At 35.2% G+C, this 18,717-nt stretch overlaps 1 protein-coding gene and 1 long non-coding RNA gene across 15 annotated transcripts in view; one reads left to right on the plus strand and one right to left on the minus strand.

The window, feature by feature from the left end:
- PIKFYVE (phosphoinositide kinase, FYVE-type zinc finger containing) overlaps nucleotides 1-18,717 on the minus strand; it is a 98,746-nt gene that overhangs the window by 42,168 nt on the left and 37,861 nt on the right. For 8 of the 14 annotated variants that reach the window (XM_058300264.2, XM_071216156.1, XM_071216160.1 and 5 more), the window contains 8 exons: nucleotides 14,868-15,009; nucleotides 13,413-13,570; nucleotides 11,522-11,633; nucleotides 9,605-9,752; nucleotides 8,888-9,055; nucleotides 2,959-3,018; nucleotides 756-885; nucleotides 139-319 (listed from right to left, as the gene is read on the minus strand). In XM_058300264.2, coding sequence (XP_058156247.1) covers nucleotides 139-319; nucleotides 756-885; nucleotides 2,959-3,018; nucleotides 8,888-9,055; nucleotides 9,605-9,752; nucleotides 11,522-11,633; nucleotides 13,413-13,570; nucleotides 14,868-15,009 — 1,099 coding nt within the window. The remainder of the gene's footprint in view (nucleotides 1-138; nucleotides 320-755; nucleotides 886-2,958; nucleotides 3,019-8,887; nucleotides 9,056-9,604; nucleotides 9,753-11,521; nucleotides 11,634-13,412; nucleotides 13,571-14,867; nucleotides 15,010-18,717) is intronic. The other 6 variants (XM_071216162.1, XM_071216161.1, XM_058300269.2 and 3 more) reach the window with 1 other exon arrangement.
- On the plus strand, nucleotides 198-4,787 carry LOC131279148 (uncharacterized). Its single transcript, XR_009186488.2, has 2 exons — nucleotides 198-433; nucleotides 800-4,787. It is a non-coding gene; the product is annotated as an uncharacterized lncRNA (long non-coding RNA).

Consider the following 18,717-nt stretch of genomic DNA (forward strand, 5'->3'; position numbering starts at 1 on the left):
AGAGCAGACAGCAAAAGCTCCTGCTCCTTGCCTTCGACTTTGCATGAAATGACTCAATATAGATCACAGTAAGAAACAAGGTACTATTGGGCTTGCCTCCTCAGCTCCTAGAATTAGGAAAGCATTAGTAGAGCTCACTTTTTTTATGTGGACAAACTGACGGATATCCATGTCATCATCCCGGTTCTTGACATCAGGTCGGACTGCTTGAACAACCTGGCAGACTAGTGGCACAATGATGTCCTTCCAGGATGGTGACAATGACTCACTGTGGAGCAACTGTTGGAGTAGTGCCATCATGTGGTTATGATTAGCTGAACTACAACAAAAGTACAAGAAAGAAGTTTGCATAGTTAATACTACCAGAAACAATAATTTTGAAGATGCAACAAGCAGTCAACAAAGAAATAAGCATATGAATAATGGCTCACAGGTAAGATCTCCTATGCCAATTTTATTTTTCCAGTGTATATGTACATTAATGATTTTGCATACAAATGAAATACGCGCATATCCTCCATCAAGATGTCCCCTTTAATTAGCTCAAATTAAATTTTAGCACATAAATTACAATGAGGACAGCCAAATACAGCTTGTGACTCTTGTTTTATAAGAAATTTCATCAAAATAGGCTTTACTTCCTAAAGTAAACTTAGTATTTCGGGCTATATATGGAAGAAGAACTATGCATATCCTATCAAGTCACTGAAGAGTATATAAATAGAAAATTAAGATTAAAAAGCTCACTGCCTTACAGCAACCTCTCCATGGCTTGTTTCTCTCCATTTTCCTCCCTTAGGAGCTCCAGGTTGTTGTGATGCCAGCCTAAGGGTGTGAAAGGCAGCTCTTTGGACTTTTCCTCTACCCGACGATTGAATAAGGATTCTACATAAAGTATAAAATAAGAATTTATTATTTCATTGTCATGTTTTATACCATCTATTCATATTTTTAGAAATTGCCAGTTTCTCATTTTAACTTTTTTAAGTTGGCCAATTCAATTTGTTGGTGTGGTAAGGCAACGACATGTATAAATACATAAATAAGAGAGTATGTCTGAGTTAGATAATCAGCAACTGGCAAGAGCCAAAATCAGAGACAGAACTGTGAAAAGCAAATTCATATAAGTAACTAGGACTCTCTCAAGCTGTAATGATAAATGTGGCTTCTGAAAAGCAAGTAACAGATTTTTACACTGTACTTTTTGTTCATTTTAGGACATTAAAAAAGGAGAGGGCAAATTTTCCCTAAAAAAAAAATCACAAACTAAAAGCTACATTCATCAGAAATCTCAATGGTAGGAAAACAGCATGTGATCATGTGGGTGCTGAACTTTAAAGACAGAAGCTCAGCTCTGATGTCTGAAATGGTAAATGACTGTGTAAAAAGTCTATTTAGTATAAAAAGTCAATATCCTCAACAGAGTTTCATTTTCAGTATTTGTGCAAAGGCTTTGTTTTTTTAAAAGTTTAACAAGACAGATCCAAAAATAAACTAAAAAGAGATATTGAAACATGATAAATAACAATTAACTTTACCATAGGGTAAAAACCTTAAACCAAAAGGGTAAAAATGGATCAAGGGCAAAAAAATTAATAGATATTAAATGCTTTGCAAAAGCAATACTTATTAAATCAATTGCTGCATAATGTGACTGAATAAATGGCAAGAGGGGAAAAATGCTTACAAAAATTCTCCAACTCTTACCCTCTTAAACAAAACCAAAGTGGGAAGCGGATTTGGCTCAACTGATAGAGTGTCTGCCTACCACATGGGAGGTCCAGGGTTCAAATCCAGGGCCTCCTGACCTGTGTGGTGAGCTGGCCCATGCACAGTGCTGATGCGCACAAGGAGTGCCATGTCACACAGGGGTGTCCCCCACATAGGGGAGCCCCACGTGCAAAGAGCGTGCCCTGTAAGGAGAGCCACCCTGTGCAACAAAAGTGCAGCCTGACTAGGAATGGCACCACACACACGGAGAGCTGACGCAGCAAGATGATGCAACAAAAAGAGACAGAGATTACCGGTGCCACCTACAAGAATGCAAGTGGACACAGAAGAACACACAGTGAATGGACAGAGCGCAGATAACTGGGAGAGAGAGAGAGAAATAAAAATAATCTTTAAAAAACAATTTTTCAACAAAACAGTCCAAGAGACTACTCAGTAAAGCATGTATCCATGATGTCTGAAGTATAAGAACTGCACATTTCAATTATGTTAACCACAGGCCTATGAACTTTAGTTGAACCAGATGCTTAGAGGTGAATTTAGAAGAACTGTCAACTATTGAGATCAGCATCAAGAAGCTGCCCTTGTACCAGCTTGCTGACTTACCTTTCATTTTAAAACCCTCACAGCCAAGGAAAGACATTGGGAAGGGAACTTGTCTCCCATTACCTGAGACCTAAGCAATGGACTATTCTGGACCAATTAAGTAAATCTGTCTTTACTCCACCGTAAACTAAGTAGGGAAAGGGTAAGAAACAGCTTTTATTCTTCTATATTTCTTTTGTCCTCAAGAAATTGATCAGAGTTGTTAGTTCTTTAAGCTCTTCTGCCTACTTCTCTTCCCAACACTGCAGGACAAACAGTAACCTCAATTAGATGAGATCTACTTGTGTGCTTTTTGACAAGTTTGACAATCCTTGATAAATCTGTAAATATAGGCAAGTATAAACTATGTCATTAAAAGAATAAATTTCAAATTCTATTAACAAGTGTTTTAAACAAATACTTTTAAGATCAGAGACCTCCTTCCCCAAACAAAGCCTAAATTTATATTCTTGGTTCTCGGGATCCTCAAAGTCACTACACATACTTAAAAGCTGTATTAGCATGATATTAAAATAAATAAATTTTCAGCACCAATTCTGTGACAAGCAATGTGCTTGGTCTTAAGTATAACCCTGTGAACAAAAGAGACACCATCGTATGTACAGCTTTTAGTAAAATTACCTTTGATGAACGCGTCACTTATTGAGAGCTGTTGTCCTCCATTGTCAGAAATCAAATACTCTGCATACCAGGGAGAGAACAGAGAGAGGAGGAAGGGAAGAAGAGACATATGACTATAACATGCCAGCATAATTACACAGAGAATACACCCACACACAACACAAAGAAAGTATTACTCATACTAAAGTGTTACCGCCCGGTAAATTCAAGAAAGCATGAGGTTTTTTGCTTGTTCTGCCTACTTCATATTGAATTTAATAGATATAAATTAATAATTCAAAGAACAAAGAAACAGTTCACCTGAGTTAAAAAGTCAGATAATCTTTAATAGATAAGTATTCCCTTATCAAAATAAAACTGGTTTATGAACATTGAGATCTCATTAGCAATTTCCATATCAAGTCTAAAAGGTTTTATTATTTTTCCCATGTATAAACTGCATTCCTTAACAAATAACATTGTCTATACTCAAGGTAGTTCACAAATTAAAAAGTCACCTGATAAAACAATATCAGCTGTTCTTTCAATTCAGAATATTGAGATACAAAGCAAATTAATACAAAGTGATATTGGCAGGGAATAAAGATATAACTCATCAGGATTTTTATTAGTTTTGAATTAGAGATTTCTAACCAAACACAAAAAAATTACTGCCGTAAGAGAACTACCAGACACTCTGAATGCTTTTAAATATTAAATAATCTTCTTACAAGTAGAACTTATTCTTTACTTCCCCAAGAGTTTTTATCTAGGACTTGTGATCAAGCATAATTTAATGGGGTTCTTTCTACTATGCAAATTAAACCACAATGCATTTTAAGTCCTTTAAGGTACAAGTTCTCCACAAAATTCTTTTTGAGTAAAGTTCATGTATAAATGAACAGACTTTAAAAGTCAATGTGTTTATAAGTCAATATATGTTCCAAGTCAATATATGCATCCTCCAAACCATTTAGCAAAATAAATATTCTATTTAGAAAATTCAAGTGTGCCCTGCCAAATACAATAAAATCAAAATTGTGGATAAGTAAAGATAGATGTTACACTTTATTTTTACTCCCCTTGTATAGAAATGAATAATTCAATTCTTTACGAGCCTTACTTTTTATGCTAAAGCTTATGAATATGTGCATGAATGTATATACGCACATATATAACATATATATGAAATCAAAAGTGATACATTTTCCCAATTTTATTTTGAAAAAAATTCAAACATATAGAAAATCGTGTACGCCTGCCACTTATATTCAACAATCATTAACTTGTCATATCTGCTTTATCTCTACGTATATATACTTTTTTCTGGCCCATTTGAAGTTGCATATATCATGACACTTTACTGCTAATACTTCAGCATGCATCTCTTAAGAATAACAGCATTCTTATTTATAGCCATAATGCCATTAACACAGTTAAGAAAACTGATGTCTGAATATCACCGAATTATCATCACATTCAAATTTATCCAAAAGTCTTTAATACATTTCTTTTCCTCAAATCTGGAACCAAAAAACATTCATGCACTGCATTGGTTGTTATGTTCTTTCATTCTCTTTTAATCTAGAACAGTCCCTCTGCTTTTTTTTTTTCATTTCATGTTAGTGACTTTTTAAAGAGCCCAAGTCAACTGTCCCACAGTCTAGATTTGATCAATCTTTCTTCATGGTGTTAACTTGCACATCTATCCCAAAGTTTTCCTATATATGGGAAATCAGACCTAGATGCTTGCAGAAATCATGATTTTCATTTTCTTCTTCGTTTCTACTTGCTAATTTGCCAAGAATGCTTGTAACACATAATAAAATAAATTTTAATTAATCAAATCAGAAGTTCACACTGTCTCTGATTTACAAACTTCTGAAATGAGGGGTGTGCTTACATAAGATTTTTAAAATGAGCAGTTTTCAGTACAGATATTTCAACCAAATTTATAAATCCAAATGCCCTCAACCCTAAAAGATAGAGAATGATCCATAAGAAAAGATTTAATAACTATTTTACATTTAATTTCAATGGAAAGGTAAAGACCACCCATTCCTACTTATATTTGGGGGGAATGAAAACCAGAGGCAGGAGAATTCTATCACCTGTTCTTTCATTTCACTACTAAGTCACTCTGGCAATCTTTACTCTCTGGTAATCAGTGTGCATCTTAACTTCAAAACAGATGAAATACTTTATCATGTTTCAATTTCACAAGAAAAATGAAAAAGGGTAATTCTTGTTAGTATACTAAAAATCAATGAGGACTATGGACAGTAACATTTACTAACAGATTTATAAAGTCCTCAAATTATAGAATCTCAAAGTTGCCAATGACCCAAGAAGTCAAAGAATTACCTTCTTTATGCTAATGAACATCCTCTATAGCATTCTTACTGAGTAGGTTAAGGGATACTTTTTAGTCATCATAATTTTTTAAAATTCTAGATCTAGATTTTTCATTTCACAGACTCAATATTAAAATGGAACTTAGAAGCAACCAAACTTATCAAGCCTCTCACTCAATGTAGGCATCTCTCCTCAACAACCTGACATGTAGACATCCAGACACTATCTGAATAGATCCAGTTCAGTCACAAAGTTCACTATTCCTAACTACTGAACCTAGTTCTTCCTTTAGTCATATACAAAATAAATATAATTTATTTCAGATACCGCCTGGAAACACCAAGCTTTCTTTCCTCCATTTTCAATAGCCCCAAACCTCTTAATTTATCATTCTTAATACAACATGGGTTTCCATCAGCTCAGGATCCTGGCAAACCAGCTCTAGTCAAAAATCAGAACTAAGCACAAAGCTTTAAATGGGAACTTCGTTTTCAGACATTTTATTGCCACTAATGAAATGTATCACTACATTAGCATAGGAGCTGGTAGTTAGCCACATCACACTACTGAACTTGCAGATAACTAAAACTTGGGAGTTTAGCACATGAATTTTTAAGGATGGCCTTCTCCACAGAGTACTAATAATAAACTTTTTAAACCCAACTACATTATTTTATGTTTGTGTTGCATTTCATCTTGTTAGTCCCAGTTTATGATTTAAGAAAATAGTGATCTTTTAAAATTCCAATTCTGCTATCCAACATGCTAGCCCTTCTTTCTAGTTTTTAATGATTTGTTAATCTGAAAAACATTAAAAGTGCTTACCAAAAAAGTATTAACACTGAATATAAGAAGAGCTCCTATCACATAACCAAGGAGCATCCCTCCTTCCTGGTGACCTAAAATTATTAATTAATCCTTTTAATATTTGCCACAATCATTATAATAAGCTACAAATCCACCTATTATATTAATAAGTGGGCACTTTCATTTGCCAAACATGCTAAACTCTTCATGTGTTTTTTATATAATGGTCATCTAAATTTAACTATCTCTTTAACATGTTTCAAGTTGCAGAATTGGCCTTTTCTTGCAAACCTACCGAGAGACTATCAAATGCCTTACCAACATCAAAGAAGACAGTATCTATCATATGCTCCTGATCTAGTAATACACAATATCATTATAAAAATGGAAATGGGGTTCTTTTGGACTGATTTAATTTAGTTAACCACTGCTAGTACCCAGTCACCACCAATTCCTTTTTAAATTCCATAATACATTCTTCTCAACAAACTTTTCTACAAATTTGCCAGCTTTGAATGCTGTATCAAGAACCTATCTTTAAAAAAATTTTAATGCATTTATGACTCCATCAATTAGGCCTTATCCTAGTTTCCATAAGTCTTCAAAGATAATATATTTTGGCTTCATGATCACAGCTACAATTTTTTCAATAATCTGGCATAGAGTTTACCTAAATTTAGTAACAGACTTATTTAAAATAGCCAGGCATTATCTATCTTTTCATTATCTTGTACTTCACCTTCCTCTTAACCATGTGTGTTTTTTCCTCAAGACGAATCTTGATAGGTGTGGGGGTGGGGTGGGGGTGGGATGAGGGATGAGGGAGGGCTAGAGCTTCTCAGTCTTTAATTAATGCCCCAAATAACTGGCCTAATTTTTCTTTCTTTCTATCACAATTTTTAAAATCTTTCCTCAGATATCCTTAGCATTTTTCCCAAACTTCAACACAATCTGGACTTTTGCCATCCTGCCATTTTTCTTAAAAGTGCCAGTCCCTCTTTTAGATTCGTCTTATGAAGGTTGCCGCTCACAATTTTGCAGGCAATCTTTTTAAAAGGCTGAGATTCAGGTCCCAGAGGAACTATGAGGTGCTTCCCCTTTAATTTTCCCTGGAGATTCAATTTGAAGCTGTACTGTAAAAATGTCATCATTGTAAGAGCCTGCTGTTCCATTCCTCTCCCAATATTCTAAAGTTGGCTTTCTTAAAGTAAATGTCTTACTGGGTTCAGCAGTCCATCTTTGCTATTATAAATTCTATGACAAGAGGTTACTTTCTTCAAAATATTCAAAACTTCCTGACCTTTCGAAGAGGTAAAATCATCCACAAGCCAAAAAGGTATTTCACACTCTGCTTATAGCAAAATGAAATTGCCAACAGATGTTAAGACACGAGATGTCCTTCATATTTCCTGCCTCTGAATCACATCATAATTTGTATTACGAAAGCATCATCCAATATCCTCCATTTGACCACAGTTAACTCTCATACCAGCGTCACTTTTACTTCAGTCCTTTCATATTCACCCACATATTCTCTACCATTTTTTCAAATTGTTTTGAGGATTCCTATAAAGAAGTGCATCTTACTCATGCTCCATTGTATTCAAGTCTCCTCCTTTCCCACACCCTCTTTTCTTATTTTTAAACATGATATACCTTTTTATTACTGTAACTCTTAAATGCCATCTTACCACATCTTGATGATAATGATTACTATTGATACATACGAGAAATTTGTTTCAAATTATTTTAGTAAAAATGTTTAAATTCAGAATAACAGCTTCTCTTTTCTGATTATGTTATCAGGCTTGAAATAGGGAGTAGCAAAGAATTAGGCAAGCATTTTAGAGCTAAGGAAGGAGACAATTCAACTTTAATGAATTAAATTTTAAAAATTCCAACTCCAGGTGAAATTATGTAATAAAATGCTTTGTCTTTATAATAACAATTTTAAGCTATAACAATGAAATCAAACAATTAACCAGTTAATTTGCAAAGTGCCAGCACAGGATTATAATTTAAATTGGCTTTTAATTACATACAACAGAGTAAACTTCACCATCCATTAAACAAAATGTATTTCATTTTGTATATGCTGCTATATAAGATTTTAGGAGTAGTTTAACCTTATTTTTCCTTTTACACTAAATTTTTCCTTTCAATATGGCCATCATTAATTTTGAGTCAGTAGACTAAAGCCTCAAATAAGATAGCTAAAAATAAAGAACGGATTCATTCTGATTTAATTTAAAAACTTTTAAAAAATAAATAAATATAGCACATACAGAATAAACACTTTAAATTATAGTGGAAAGATGTTTGGGACTGTGTGAATGTTTTTCCCCCAATCTAGCTGAAGAATCTGAACAGATATAGTGAAATACTATGTTATTGAGTAAGAGCAAAAGCAAATAGGCTTTAAAATATTAAATGAAGAAAGAGAAAGGAATAGAGCAGAACGTCCATGTAATAAATGCAAAGAAATGCCACCTTGGAAGTTGCACATTATGCTAAGGAAAGAATAGTCAGGTGTACTTCCTTTTAAAGACTATAAGCTTTTAAACTGGACATGGTGGTACTGAAGGAAAAAAATAAATAAATAAAAAGAACCAACCAAAATTGGTATGGGGAGGTGGTGTGGAGAAAATGAGGAAGGGTGGAACAAAACCCATACCACATACCCTCACAGCCATATGGGACAGAGGAAGCCAGAAGACAGGCTGACATGAGAGCCTGTGGCACAATTCTCCAGCATGTATTTGGATGTCAGATGGCAACTACCTCCTACCTTTTTGGTCAGCAGGGTGAGGGGGCACATGTGGGTACTTGGAGGGCTTCTTGATATGGAAGTTCACGTTGTCCAGCTCCACGTTCAGGCTGATAGAAGCGGCTGAGTCACTGTCCACTGTGGACTGGAAACTGCTGACTGATGTGCGCTTGCTAGGACTGGCAGAATCTTTTTGTGTTGGGTGGGGGGGAGAAATATAGGGAAAGGAGGGGAGTAAAAATGGGTTTCATCAGGGTATTGGAGGAAAGGCGAAAAAATGTTTTTATAATATACAAGCCCAATGTGCAATACCAAAATGGATACAGTATTTTCATGTACCTCTGTGTAAACTTAATAAAATCTGAACAAGTAAAAAATCAGTTTTTAAAATAAAGAAATATATTGGAGGTTCTGCAGAAGAAAGTCTGATGTCAAAAGTAAAGAGGTAAAAAAAAAAAAAAAAAAAAAGTAAAGAGGTAAGAAAGTTGTCTACTGCAATATTAGCTCAGAGTTATTTTTAAGCTGCTGCAAACTAGAAACTACAGTAAAATCTAGAAAAGCCAGTTGCCTAACAAGCCTGTTTTTTAAGAAACTACAGTATCTAGGAAAAGGATTGTTACCATATGATGGGCCCATAAATCATAAGACTGTTTCAAATAAACACACAAAACACTCATTTTATCATACCTACACAGCGATGATTCATAAAAACTGAAATGTTAGGAAAGTTAAACTCACTAGCCATATTATCGTCACCTTCTTCAGCTATCTGTTCTGTGTCGCTGTCATCAAACTTTATGTCTTTAAACCAAGATGGCTCAGAGTGTCCTTCCACAGAGTTCACTGAGTCACTGTCTGGAGAAGGCGTCTCAGAAAATTCTGTACTCTGAAAGAATCAATACAGGATCCAAGCAACTGACCCTCAATGCCAACAATGTTGAGCTGTCACACTACAAATAAACTCTACTCCAGTATTTCTACAAATCTAATTCCTGAATACTTGTATGTGAAAATAAATAAATAAAAACTAAATTGTAAACCAGCATCTTATTGACAATTCTTAGCTTAAAATAAAGTCATAATTTTCATTTACCAGGAGGTTTAGGTAACATATTATGGGCAAAACATTTCAATGATAACAAATTTTACAGTGTTTCATTTCATCCTTTAATCCTTCAAGTGAAGATAGCGTAGAATTATTTAAAACCCTGGGCCAACTCTAAGACATGTCCTGGAAGATAACTTATTTATTTTAAGAAATTACACCATACCAGTCTTTTGAGTTATTTGTCTCTTCCTTCTAACCATTGGGTTTCCAATTCTAGCTCACTAAGGTGTCATTTAACAATAACATATATCAAATTACATAAGCAAAAAGTGAAAGTATCTTTTTTAAAGCTCTATCTTTAAGTGAATAACTTCTACTTCCCTAATGAAAGTAAAAAAAGCAAATAAATGGAATATTCAGTTTATCATTGCTACACCATGGTATTGTATTTATTATTTAATTTTTCTAAGGAGTCAAACTCTATTTTAATGGTGACATTAAAATTTTTAATGATTTTATGTACTCGCCCTCCTAGTTCTAAAATCATATAGTAAAATCAAAAACCATTAAAGTTAAATGACAAGTAATTATAATACCACAAAGCAGAGCTTAAGAAAATCTACATCAATTAAATAAACTATTTGATTCCAATAGTAGGCTTTTAATCATTGCTATCTACCTAACAAGTAAAAACATTTGAACTTTACTCAAACAGCAAGGAAAAAGTTATGAAAAGTTATCTTTGGGATTTTCTTGCATTGGAGACTGAGATGGTTTGAGAAGCCCTCTACCCCCTTTTTTTGTAGCTAAAACTTAGATGAACAAAGAGTATATGAAAAAGAGTAAAATATTAGTCAAAGGAGACTGGAAAGTAATAAAGCACCCCTCCCCACAACACACACCTCTCCTTTCAGAAAGTTTGCAAGCATGTTGTTGCATAACTAGAAGCCCAGGAAAGAAACTGTTTTTAAGTAGATCCCAACTGCCAGTGATATCTCCTGAGAAATGTTGCATGGGGCAGGAAAGGAACTTGGATAATAGGTCTGAGAAGAATTTTAATAATCCAGGCCCCCTTTCTGTTCCATTTCTTGTAAGAGTTTTTAGGAAAGCAGTATCTATTGACTTTGTGTGAGAATCTTCGGTTTTTAGCTCAATGAGGAATGGAGAACTACAGTCGGGCGTCTTCTACCAGCAGTGCTGGCTCACAGACATGCAATGTGTGCAGTTGAAAAAGGTCTCATGCTTAGAAGAGCCCCGAGCTTGTTCAAATGCTCTGCTGTCATCAGAGCATTAGAACAAGCTGAAGCCCTTAATAATTCTGAACAAAGGGGCCCATATTTTCATCTGCAAATTATGCAACCATTCCTGTATTGGGAATTAGAGGAAAAAAAATGTAAAAGACAGGCAGAGCAAATGCAAACCTTGGAAGAAGCTGACCTTTCCTGGGTCAATATCATTGCTGGAAACAAGTGTAATTTTGAATAAAATATATGCAGAGAAAAAAGACATTATCTTTGGGTAATTTAAGTACATTTTATTGCTACTAATGAAGAGAGACTTAGAAACAATTTCACTCTATCCTCAGCAGCAGTTACACTGCCTATTACCTGCAATGGTCTGTACAGCGCATACTCATCCCTGAAAAGCTGGTCATGATGACTAACACAATCCAGCCAACGCCCATCAACCATTGCTTGTCCAATCGCTATAGCTTGTGCCCTGAATCAAGACCAACAAAAATACAAAGCTTTAAAAGTCAGTCAGAATACTTTTACAGGTGTATGATAAGACACTAATTTAATTATTTCTAGGTCTAACCAGAATTGGAATTTTAAGTGGTGCTTGGATAAGTAAAGGATAAAACAAGAGATACTTGAAGCTAAATTAAGAGTTTCCTGACCCCTACCCCCACTCAGCCTGAAGGAGTGGGTATCCCCATCCCAAAATCCTCAAGATTGAGGAATGAACAAACGTAAGAGGGGAAGCAACCGTGGACCAAAGTAGACTTATTGTTCAAGCAACCGTGGACCAAAGTAGACTTATTGTTCTTGTAATAGAACTTGTAACATTGATATAAAGACAGTGGTTACCAGAAGTTCTGAGGGGCAGAGGAAGGAAGAATAGGTAGAACACTGGCATTGGAATTGTTCTGCGTGAACTACAATGATGAATACAGGCCATTACACATTTTGTTAAATCCTATTAAGCTGTACAGTAAAAAGTGTAAACCATAATGTAAACTATAGACCTTGGTTAGTTGCAAGGCTTCAATATTTATTTGTTCATCAACTGAAACAAATGTACCGCAATAATGTAAAATGTCATTAATAGAGGAAAATGTGGGAGGGGACAGAGTATATGAGAATCCCCATACTGTCAGAGTAACTTATGCAATCAAAAACTTCTCTGTAAATAAAGTTTATTATACGGAAGGAAAAGAGGAAAAATAGAGGAGCCCCTACTAGCAAAACAGTCCTAACAAGACCTAATTTTAATTACAACAAGCATTTATTGAGTGTTTAATGCACACACATTCCTGTACTTACTAGAAGAGTAAAATAACAATTTTTGTGTGATCTATGTATCTATTAAAAATAAATTAAAAATATATTTTAAAAAAACAAAAAACATTGAAAATAGTATGGCTTCTATCCACAAAGAGCTTACATTATAGTCTTGATGAGAAGACAATAATAAATACTATGGGTATAAAATGTATATACATATATACACAGAAACATGCACCTAATAATAACACATTGCACTTATACAGCATTTCACAATCTATACAAGCACTTTGGCCAATTTTACCTCATTTCATTCTTACAGCATATTCACAGGACCGTGTATTTTCCTCATATTGGAACTGAACAGTCCAAATCTCAAAAAGATTGGATAACTTCACTTTTGACAAAGTTAAAAAGAGATAAAAGCCAAAACTGGAACATAGGCTTTCACTGCTTAAAGTTGTTTCTCTCTCTTCCTACATATTTGTTTTTTGGTTTTTTTAATGTGAGGAAGATAGGTAATTTATGCAAGTGGTAAGAGCCAGGGGACCTGTCAACTTGAAAGGCAATATGATCTTATTAATCTATTTTACAAGTGATGGCACTCCACACATGACTGATGGACACAATTTTCAAGACAGATTGCAATATCTAGATTAGAGAATAGTAGGAAGAGAATCCTCTTTGGCTTTATGCCCCAGCTACATCACTTAATCCTGCTTTACTAGAGAGGTCTGTGTTATGAGAATTACTGCACAATTCATCTTTTCATAAAGTAAATGTGACCCCATTTGGCTCCTTACATCTATTCTCTAATAACTAAAATCCAGATGAGAAGAATGTTGAGTAATTAGACCCCAAACTACCAAATGTATACAACAAACAACATCCTACTCACAAAGCAACATATTCCTCTTATATCTTCAAATATGTGTCCTCATTAAAAATAAAGTAAAAAATATCAAAAAAGTCCTTCTTAGGATCACAATACCTTGTAGCAATGTGTCCATTTCGGATTAACCAGTTGACTAATTCCTTTCCTACAATGCAGTTGGGATGCGTTCTTAGCCAGTAGCGGTGATCCTGAAACTCCATTCCACTACTGTGATGGCAGATTTTCTTCCATAAGTCCTTTAACTGGACGCTGTCCTGCAATCACATTAAAAACAAGCAATTACTTATGAAAGGGATGCTACATACCTTCTCAGATTCTTTCCCGGGTGATTTTTAGATTCATAAAAGGAAATTCAATTCCAACTTTTTTATAGTAGCCAACTGAGACAATTTGATATAAATGACACAGGAATGGGGAATACCTTGAATTCAGTTCATCTCATTCCAAACATAACTTCTCTTGAAAACCAGCTAACCCAAATATTTCATTTTTTTCAGTCGATGGCACATATTACCAGTCTCCTAGTTATCTCAGTGCAAAATATAATAGTCTTCTTTGGAAACAGGACAATGAGAGAGGATGCAACAATCACACTAATCTAAGGTAACTGTTCCTAACTAGCCTTACTCCACCAGATTCTCATCATTCTCACCTCTACCCAACTGCCAATGACATTTCCTGCTCAAAACAAACTTCAATAATGCTCAGTGCCTACAGATTTAAATATGAACTTGCAAGGACTGAATTCACTGCCTTTTACTATGTAGGCCTAAATAACTTTCCATTCTATTGCCCACAGACTCCAGCTTCAACTCTCTTCTAATCTCTCCAAATTAATTAATTAATCCTACTACTGTTCATGGAAAATGCCATGTTTATTCTCGCCTCTTCTCACACCTAAAAATAAGATTCCTTTTCCTCACTGCCTACCGAATCCACTCCATCCTTCAGAATCCAGTCCAAGCCTTTCTGTTTAAAGCCTTTCCTGACTCTCTCACTAGTAAAGATCTGTCTATTCTTTGGCTTCTTACAGAACTATTAAAGTATTACTTCTTTTATTATTAAAGACCTGCTCATTGACCCAATTGCTACCTTCTGAAGTATAAGCTTAAAAACAGAAGTCATATCTTCCATTTCTTTGAATCACTCTTAGGACTGAACAAAGTATTTTACATGTAGATAAACTGAATAAACAAATGATTATCATCTAATATAAATATATAGCATTAAATGCCTGAAAAGTTTTCCACATGTATGAGGAACATGTTTCATAGTTAAACAGCAATCTGGGGCCTAACTAAAACTCTCTTATTACTTAGACACCTAAATTTGATTTTGACAGATTAAAAGTGTCAAGAAAATATTAGTGCAATATGTGGGTGTGGAACATGACCCACTTTTCAGGTGATCTTAGTAAAAACTTAAGCTAATTATGTCCTCTGTTTAGTTTACATGCTAACCAGTTATTTCAACCCTATGTTTCTTAAAAAGAAAAAAAAATCAGCAAGATAAACATCCTTTAACCATGGGCCAAAGAAACTAGACTAGTACCAGAAGAAGTTTGCGTTCATCCTCAGTGGTTGTATCTGTTCTAACGTATGTTCGGTTAGCCTGGGGACTGACAGATGTCTCATATGACGGTACCATAGGAGAACCAGATCGATCCAATGACAGGTTAGTAATGCTGGCCGATCTGGAAAAAAAAAAATCAGAGTTGTAAGTAAATAGAAATAAATAAATAGAATTACAGTAAAAATTCATTTTTAAATAAATGTTCACTTGCCACTGTTCAGTGTATTATGGTTGTTATGAAGGTTACATACGAGGTGATCATTGGGAGAAAATGGGTAAAGGGAACACAGAAACTCCATGTGAGTCTAAAATTATTTCAAAGTAAGTTGAAAGGAAAGTAGTAATGGGGGGAAACGGACTTGGCCCAGTGGTTAGGGCATCCGTTTACCATATGGGAGGTCCGCAGTTCAAACCCCGGGCCTCCTTGACCCGTGTGGAACTGACCCATGCGCAGTGCTGACGTGCGCAAGGAGTGCCGTGCAACGTATGGGTGTACCCCGCATAGGGGAGACCCACGCGCAAGAAGTGCGCCCCATAAGGAGAGCCGGCCAGCAAGAAAGAAAGTGCAGCCTGCCTAAGTATGGACACGGACAGCTGACACAACAAGATGACTCAACAAAAAGAGCAACAGATTCCCATGCCGATGACAACAACAGAAGCAGACAAAGAAACAAGATGCAGCAAACAGACACAGAGAACAGACAACGGGGGCGGGGCGGGGAGAGGGAGAAATAAATAAATAAATCTTAAAAAAAATAAAAATAAAGGCAGAAAATATCCCCATGCATTAAAAAAAAAAAAAAGTAGTTATGGGAAGATTATAGGAAAACAATGATAAATGTAGTTCATACATCAAGGACACTATAAAGGAAATAGGTATACACTCATCCTGTTAAAATGCTGAAGATTAATTTAGTTTTTCTTTAACTGACAAATATAAAGAATTACAATCTAAATACAGAAATAATCTAGTAAATCAGGGGTTGGCAAACTTTGGCCCACATCAAATCCAGCCTGCCTCCTACTTTTGAATGGCCAATGAACTAGGAATGTTTTTATAAATGAACATCTACAATCGATCTAATGATAGGGAACATTAATTTTGAATTATAAATCCCAACTAAGCAGAACGTTATTCCCCTTGCAAAAAAAGAATTTCATGGAGAGTGGGTATAGCTCAAGTGGTTAAGGGCCTGCCTCCTACGTACAAGATTCTAGGTTCAATCCCTGGCAATTCCTTAAAAAAAAAATTTCTTTCTTCTCGTTAGTAAACCTATAATGTAAAATATTGTACTAAATTATTGTATTTTTAAATAATAAAAATAAAAAATAAAAGATATAGTAGAAATAATATTCTTAATTTTGCCTCTTGGCAAAGTTACAAGACAAATGACTTCTAAAAGAAAAAAGAGAAACATTTACAGTATGTCAGACACTATATAGCCCATTCACTTGGGTCATATTATATATTTTACCTCATTTAATCCTCACAGCACCCTATGAAGTAGATATTACTAACTCCAATTTACAGATAATAGAATCAAGAATCACAGATTTAAGTAATCTAAGGTAATCAGCTGATAAATATTAGGACCACCATTCAAAACGATCTCAAATAAAAAAAACTTAGTCTACCCAATAAGCAAATACCATTACTTTTAAAATAACTTAAGAAATTACTCACAAGTTTATCACAGGTTTAGTAAAAATCATTCTTAGTAAATACTGGGAAACCACTAATATCAAATAAATAATTCATAAACAATGTTTCCTTAAAAACTCTTTTCCAATGTATGCATTATCCATGCATTGTACACCTTTGCCTAACATTTTTACCACTTCTACATAAACTCTGGTACTGCGGCAACAAATAAGGAAAGTCAACCAGTCAATTTTGCTGTCAAAACCTTCAAGAAATTGGTTACTGCTAATAATACTGACTAAATTTTATTTACACACCGTAATGACTAAATTACTTCTCTCCTAAAGATTTAAATTAAATCTTAGCATTAATTCAAAACACATGCAGGGAGTGGATGTTGTTCAAGTGGTTGAGCGCCTGCTTCCCATGTATGAGGTCCTGGGTTCAATCCCGAGTACCTCCTAAAAAAACAAACAAACAAACACATGGGAGATATATTGTAAGTTAGAACAGCTCTCTCTGTGTTTATATATATGTCAACAGGAATATTGTGATTCGTGCCATCTTTAAAAAAATAAACAACAAAAAACTACCTACTGACTCCGCATCCCTCTGCTACATTTCCCTCCTTTGATTTATATTAAAACTCATCTCCAATTCACCTTCTCCCATTCTCTCTTGAACCCACTGAAATTGTTTATCAAGGTTATCTATGACATCTATGTTTTTAAATCCAATGGTCAGTTTTTAGTTTTTGTCTTACTTGACACAGCTGAAATTCCCTCCTCCTTGAAAAACTTTCTCCACTTGGCTTCTAAGACAACATACTCTCCTGGCTTTGCTCTCATCTCAGGACCCTCTCCTTCTCAGTATGCTTTTCTAGTTTCTCTTCATTCTCCAATCTCAGTCCTTGGTCATCATTTCCTCTCTTTCCACACTCGCTCTGTTCATCAATGCATTCAGGTTCAAAGCTTTAAATACTATCCATACAATGACAACACCAGAGTTTATATCTCCAACCTGCACTTCTCCCAAATTCTAGATTTGTTTACCCAATTGCCTATTTGACATCTCACTTGGATATCAATAAAGTATCTCAAATTCAACATGTTTAAACAAAAACTATTCCTCCCAGTCTTCCCCATCTCAATAAATGGCAATCCCATCTTTTCAATTGCTCAAGACAAAACCCTTTGTCACCTTTGATTCCTTTCTTTCTACTGTAGCCTATATCCGATTGGTTAGCAAATCCTGTCAGTTCTACTATCAAAATAAATACAGAATCTGACTATTTCTCATCATCCTCACTTCAATTACCCTGGTCCAATTCAATTCTTTTTCCTGGACTATTGCAACAGCTTTCAAAGAAATCTCCCTGCTTCTATTCTCATTCCCTAGAATCTATTCAACAAAGCGGAGTGCTCCTTTCAAAACATAATTCAGATCTTGCCATCACCTCCCCAACTCCGCACTCAAAATTTTCCAATAAGAGAAAGGGTTTTTAGAGTAGAATATCAACTAATAAATGTACCTTTATAGTAGAGTAACTCAGAGGATACCACTTTAACCAAGAGAACAAGTAAACAGCACCAATAATGGGATAAACTTGTATTATATCCTTTTTGACATGATTGAGAAAGATACATCACTTATGTAGCACTAGCTCCCAAAAAAATGCATAGTCTGAATCTGATCATGAGAAACCATTAGACAAACCCAAACTGGGAATTCTACTAAATAACTAGCCTATAGTCTTCACAAATTCCAATATCATGAAAAATAAAGGCTAAGGGACTGTTAAAGATTAAAGGAGACAAAAAGACATGACAGTGTGGAGCTGGCCCATGTGCAGTGTTGATTCGCGCAAGGAGTGCTATGCCACACAGGGGTGTCCCCCGCATAGGGGAGCCCCACGTGCAAAGAGTGCACCCCATAAGGAGCCGCCCAGCACGAAAGAAAGTGCAGCCTGCCCAGGAATGGCGCCACATACACGGAGAACTGACACAGCAAGATGACGCAACAAAAAGAAACACCGATTCCTGTGCCGCTGACAACAATAGAAGCAGACAAAAAAGAACATGCAGCGAATAGACATAGAGAACAGACAACTGGGGGAGGGAGGGAAGGGAGAAAAAGAAAAAAAAAAGAAAAATGTGTAAATTATGTAACAAGTGGCAAAGCAAAGGG

This window comes from Dasypus novemcinctus, chromosome 7 (genome assembly GCF_030445035.2).
Source record: "Dasypus novemcinctus isolate mDasNov1 chromosome 7, mDasNov1.1.hap2, whole genome shotgun sequence".
NCBI lineage: Eukaryota > Metazoa > Chordata > Mammalia > Cingulata > Dasypodidae > Dasypus > Dasypus novemcinctus.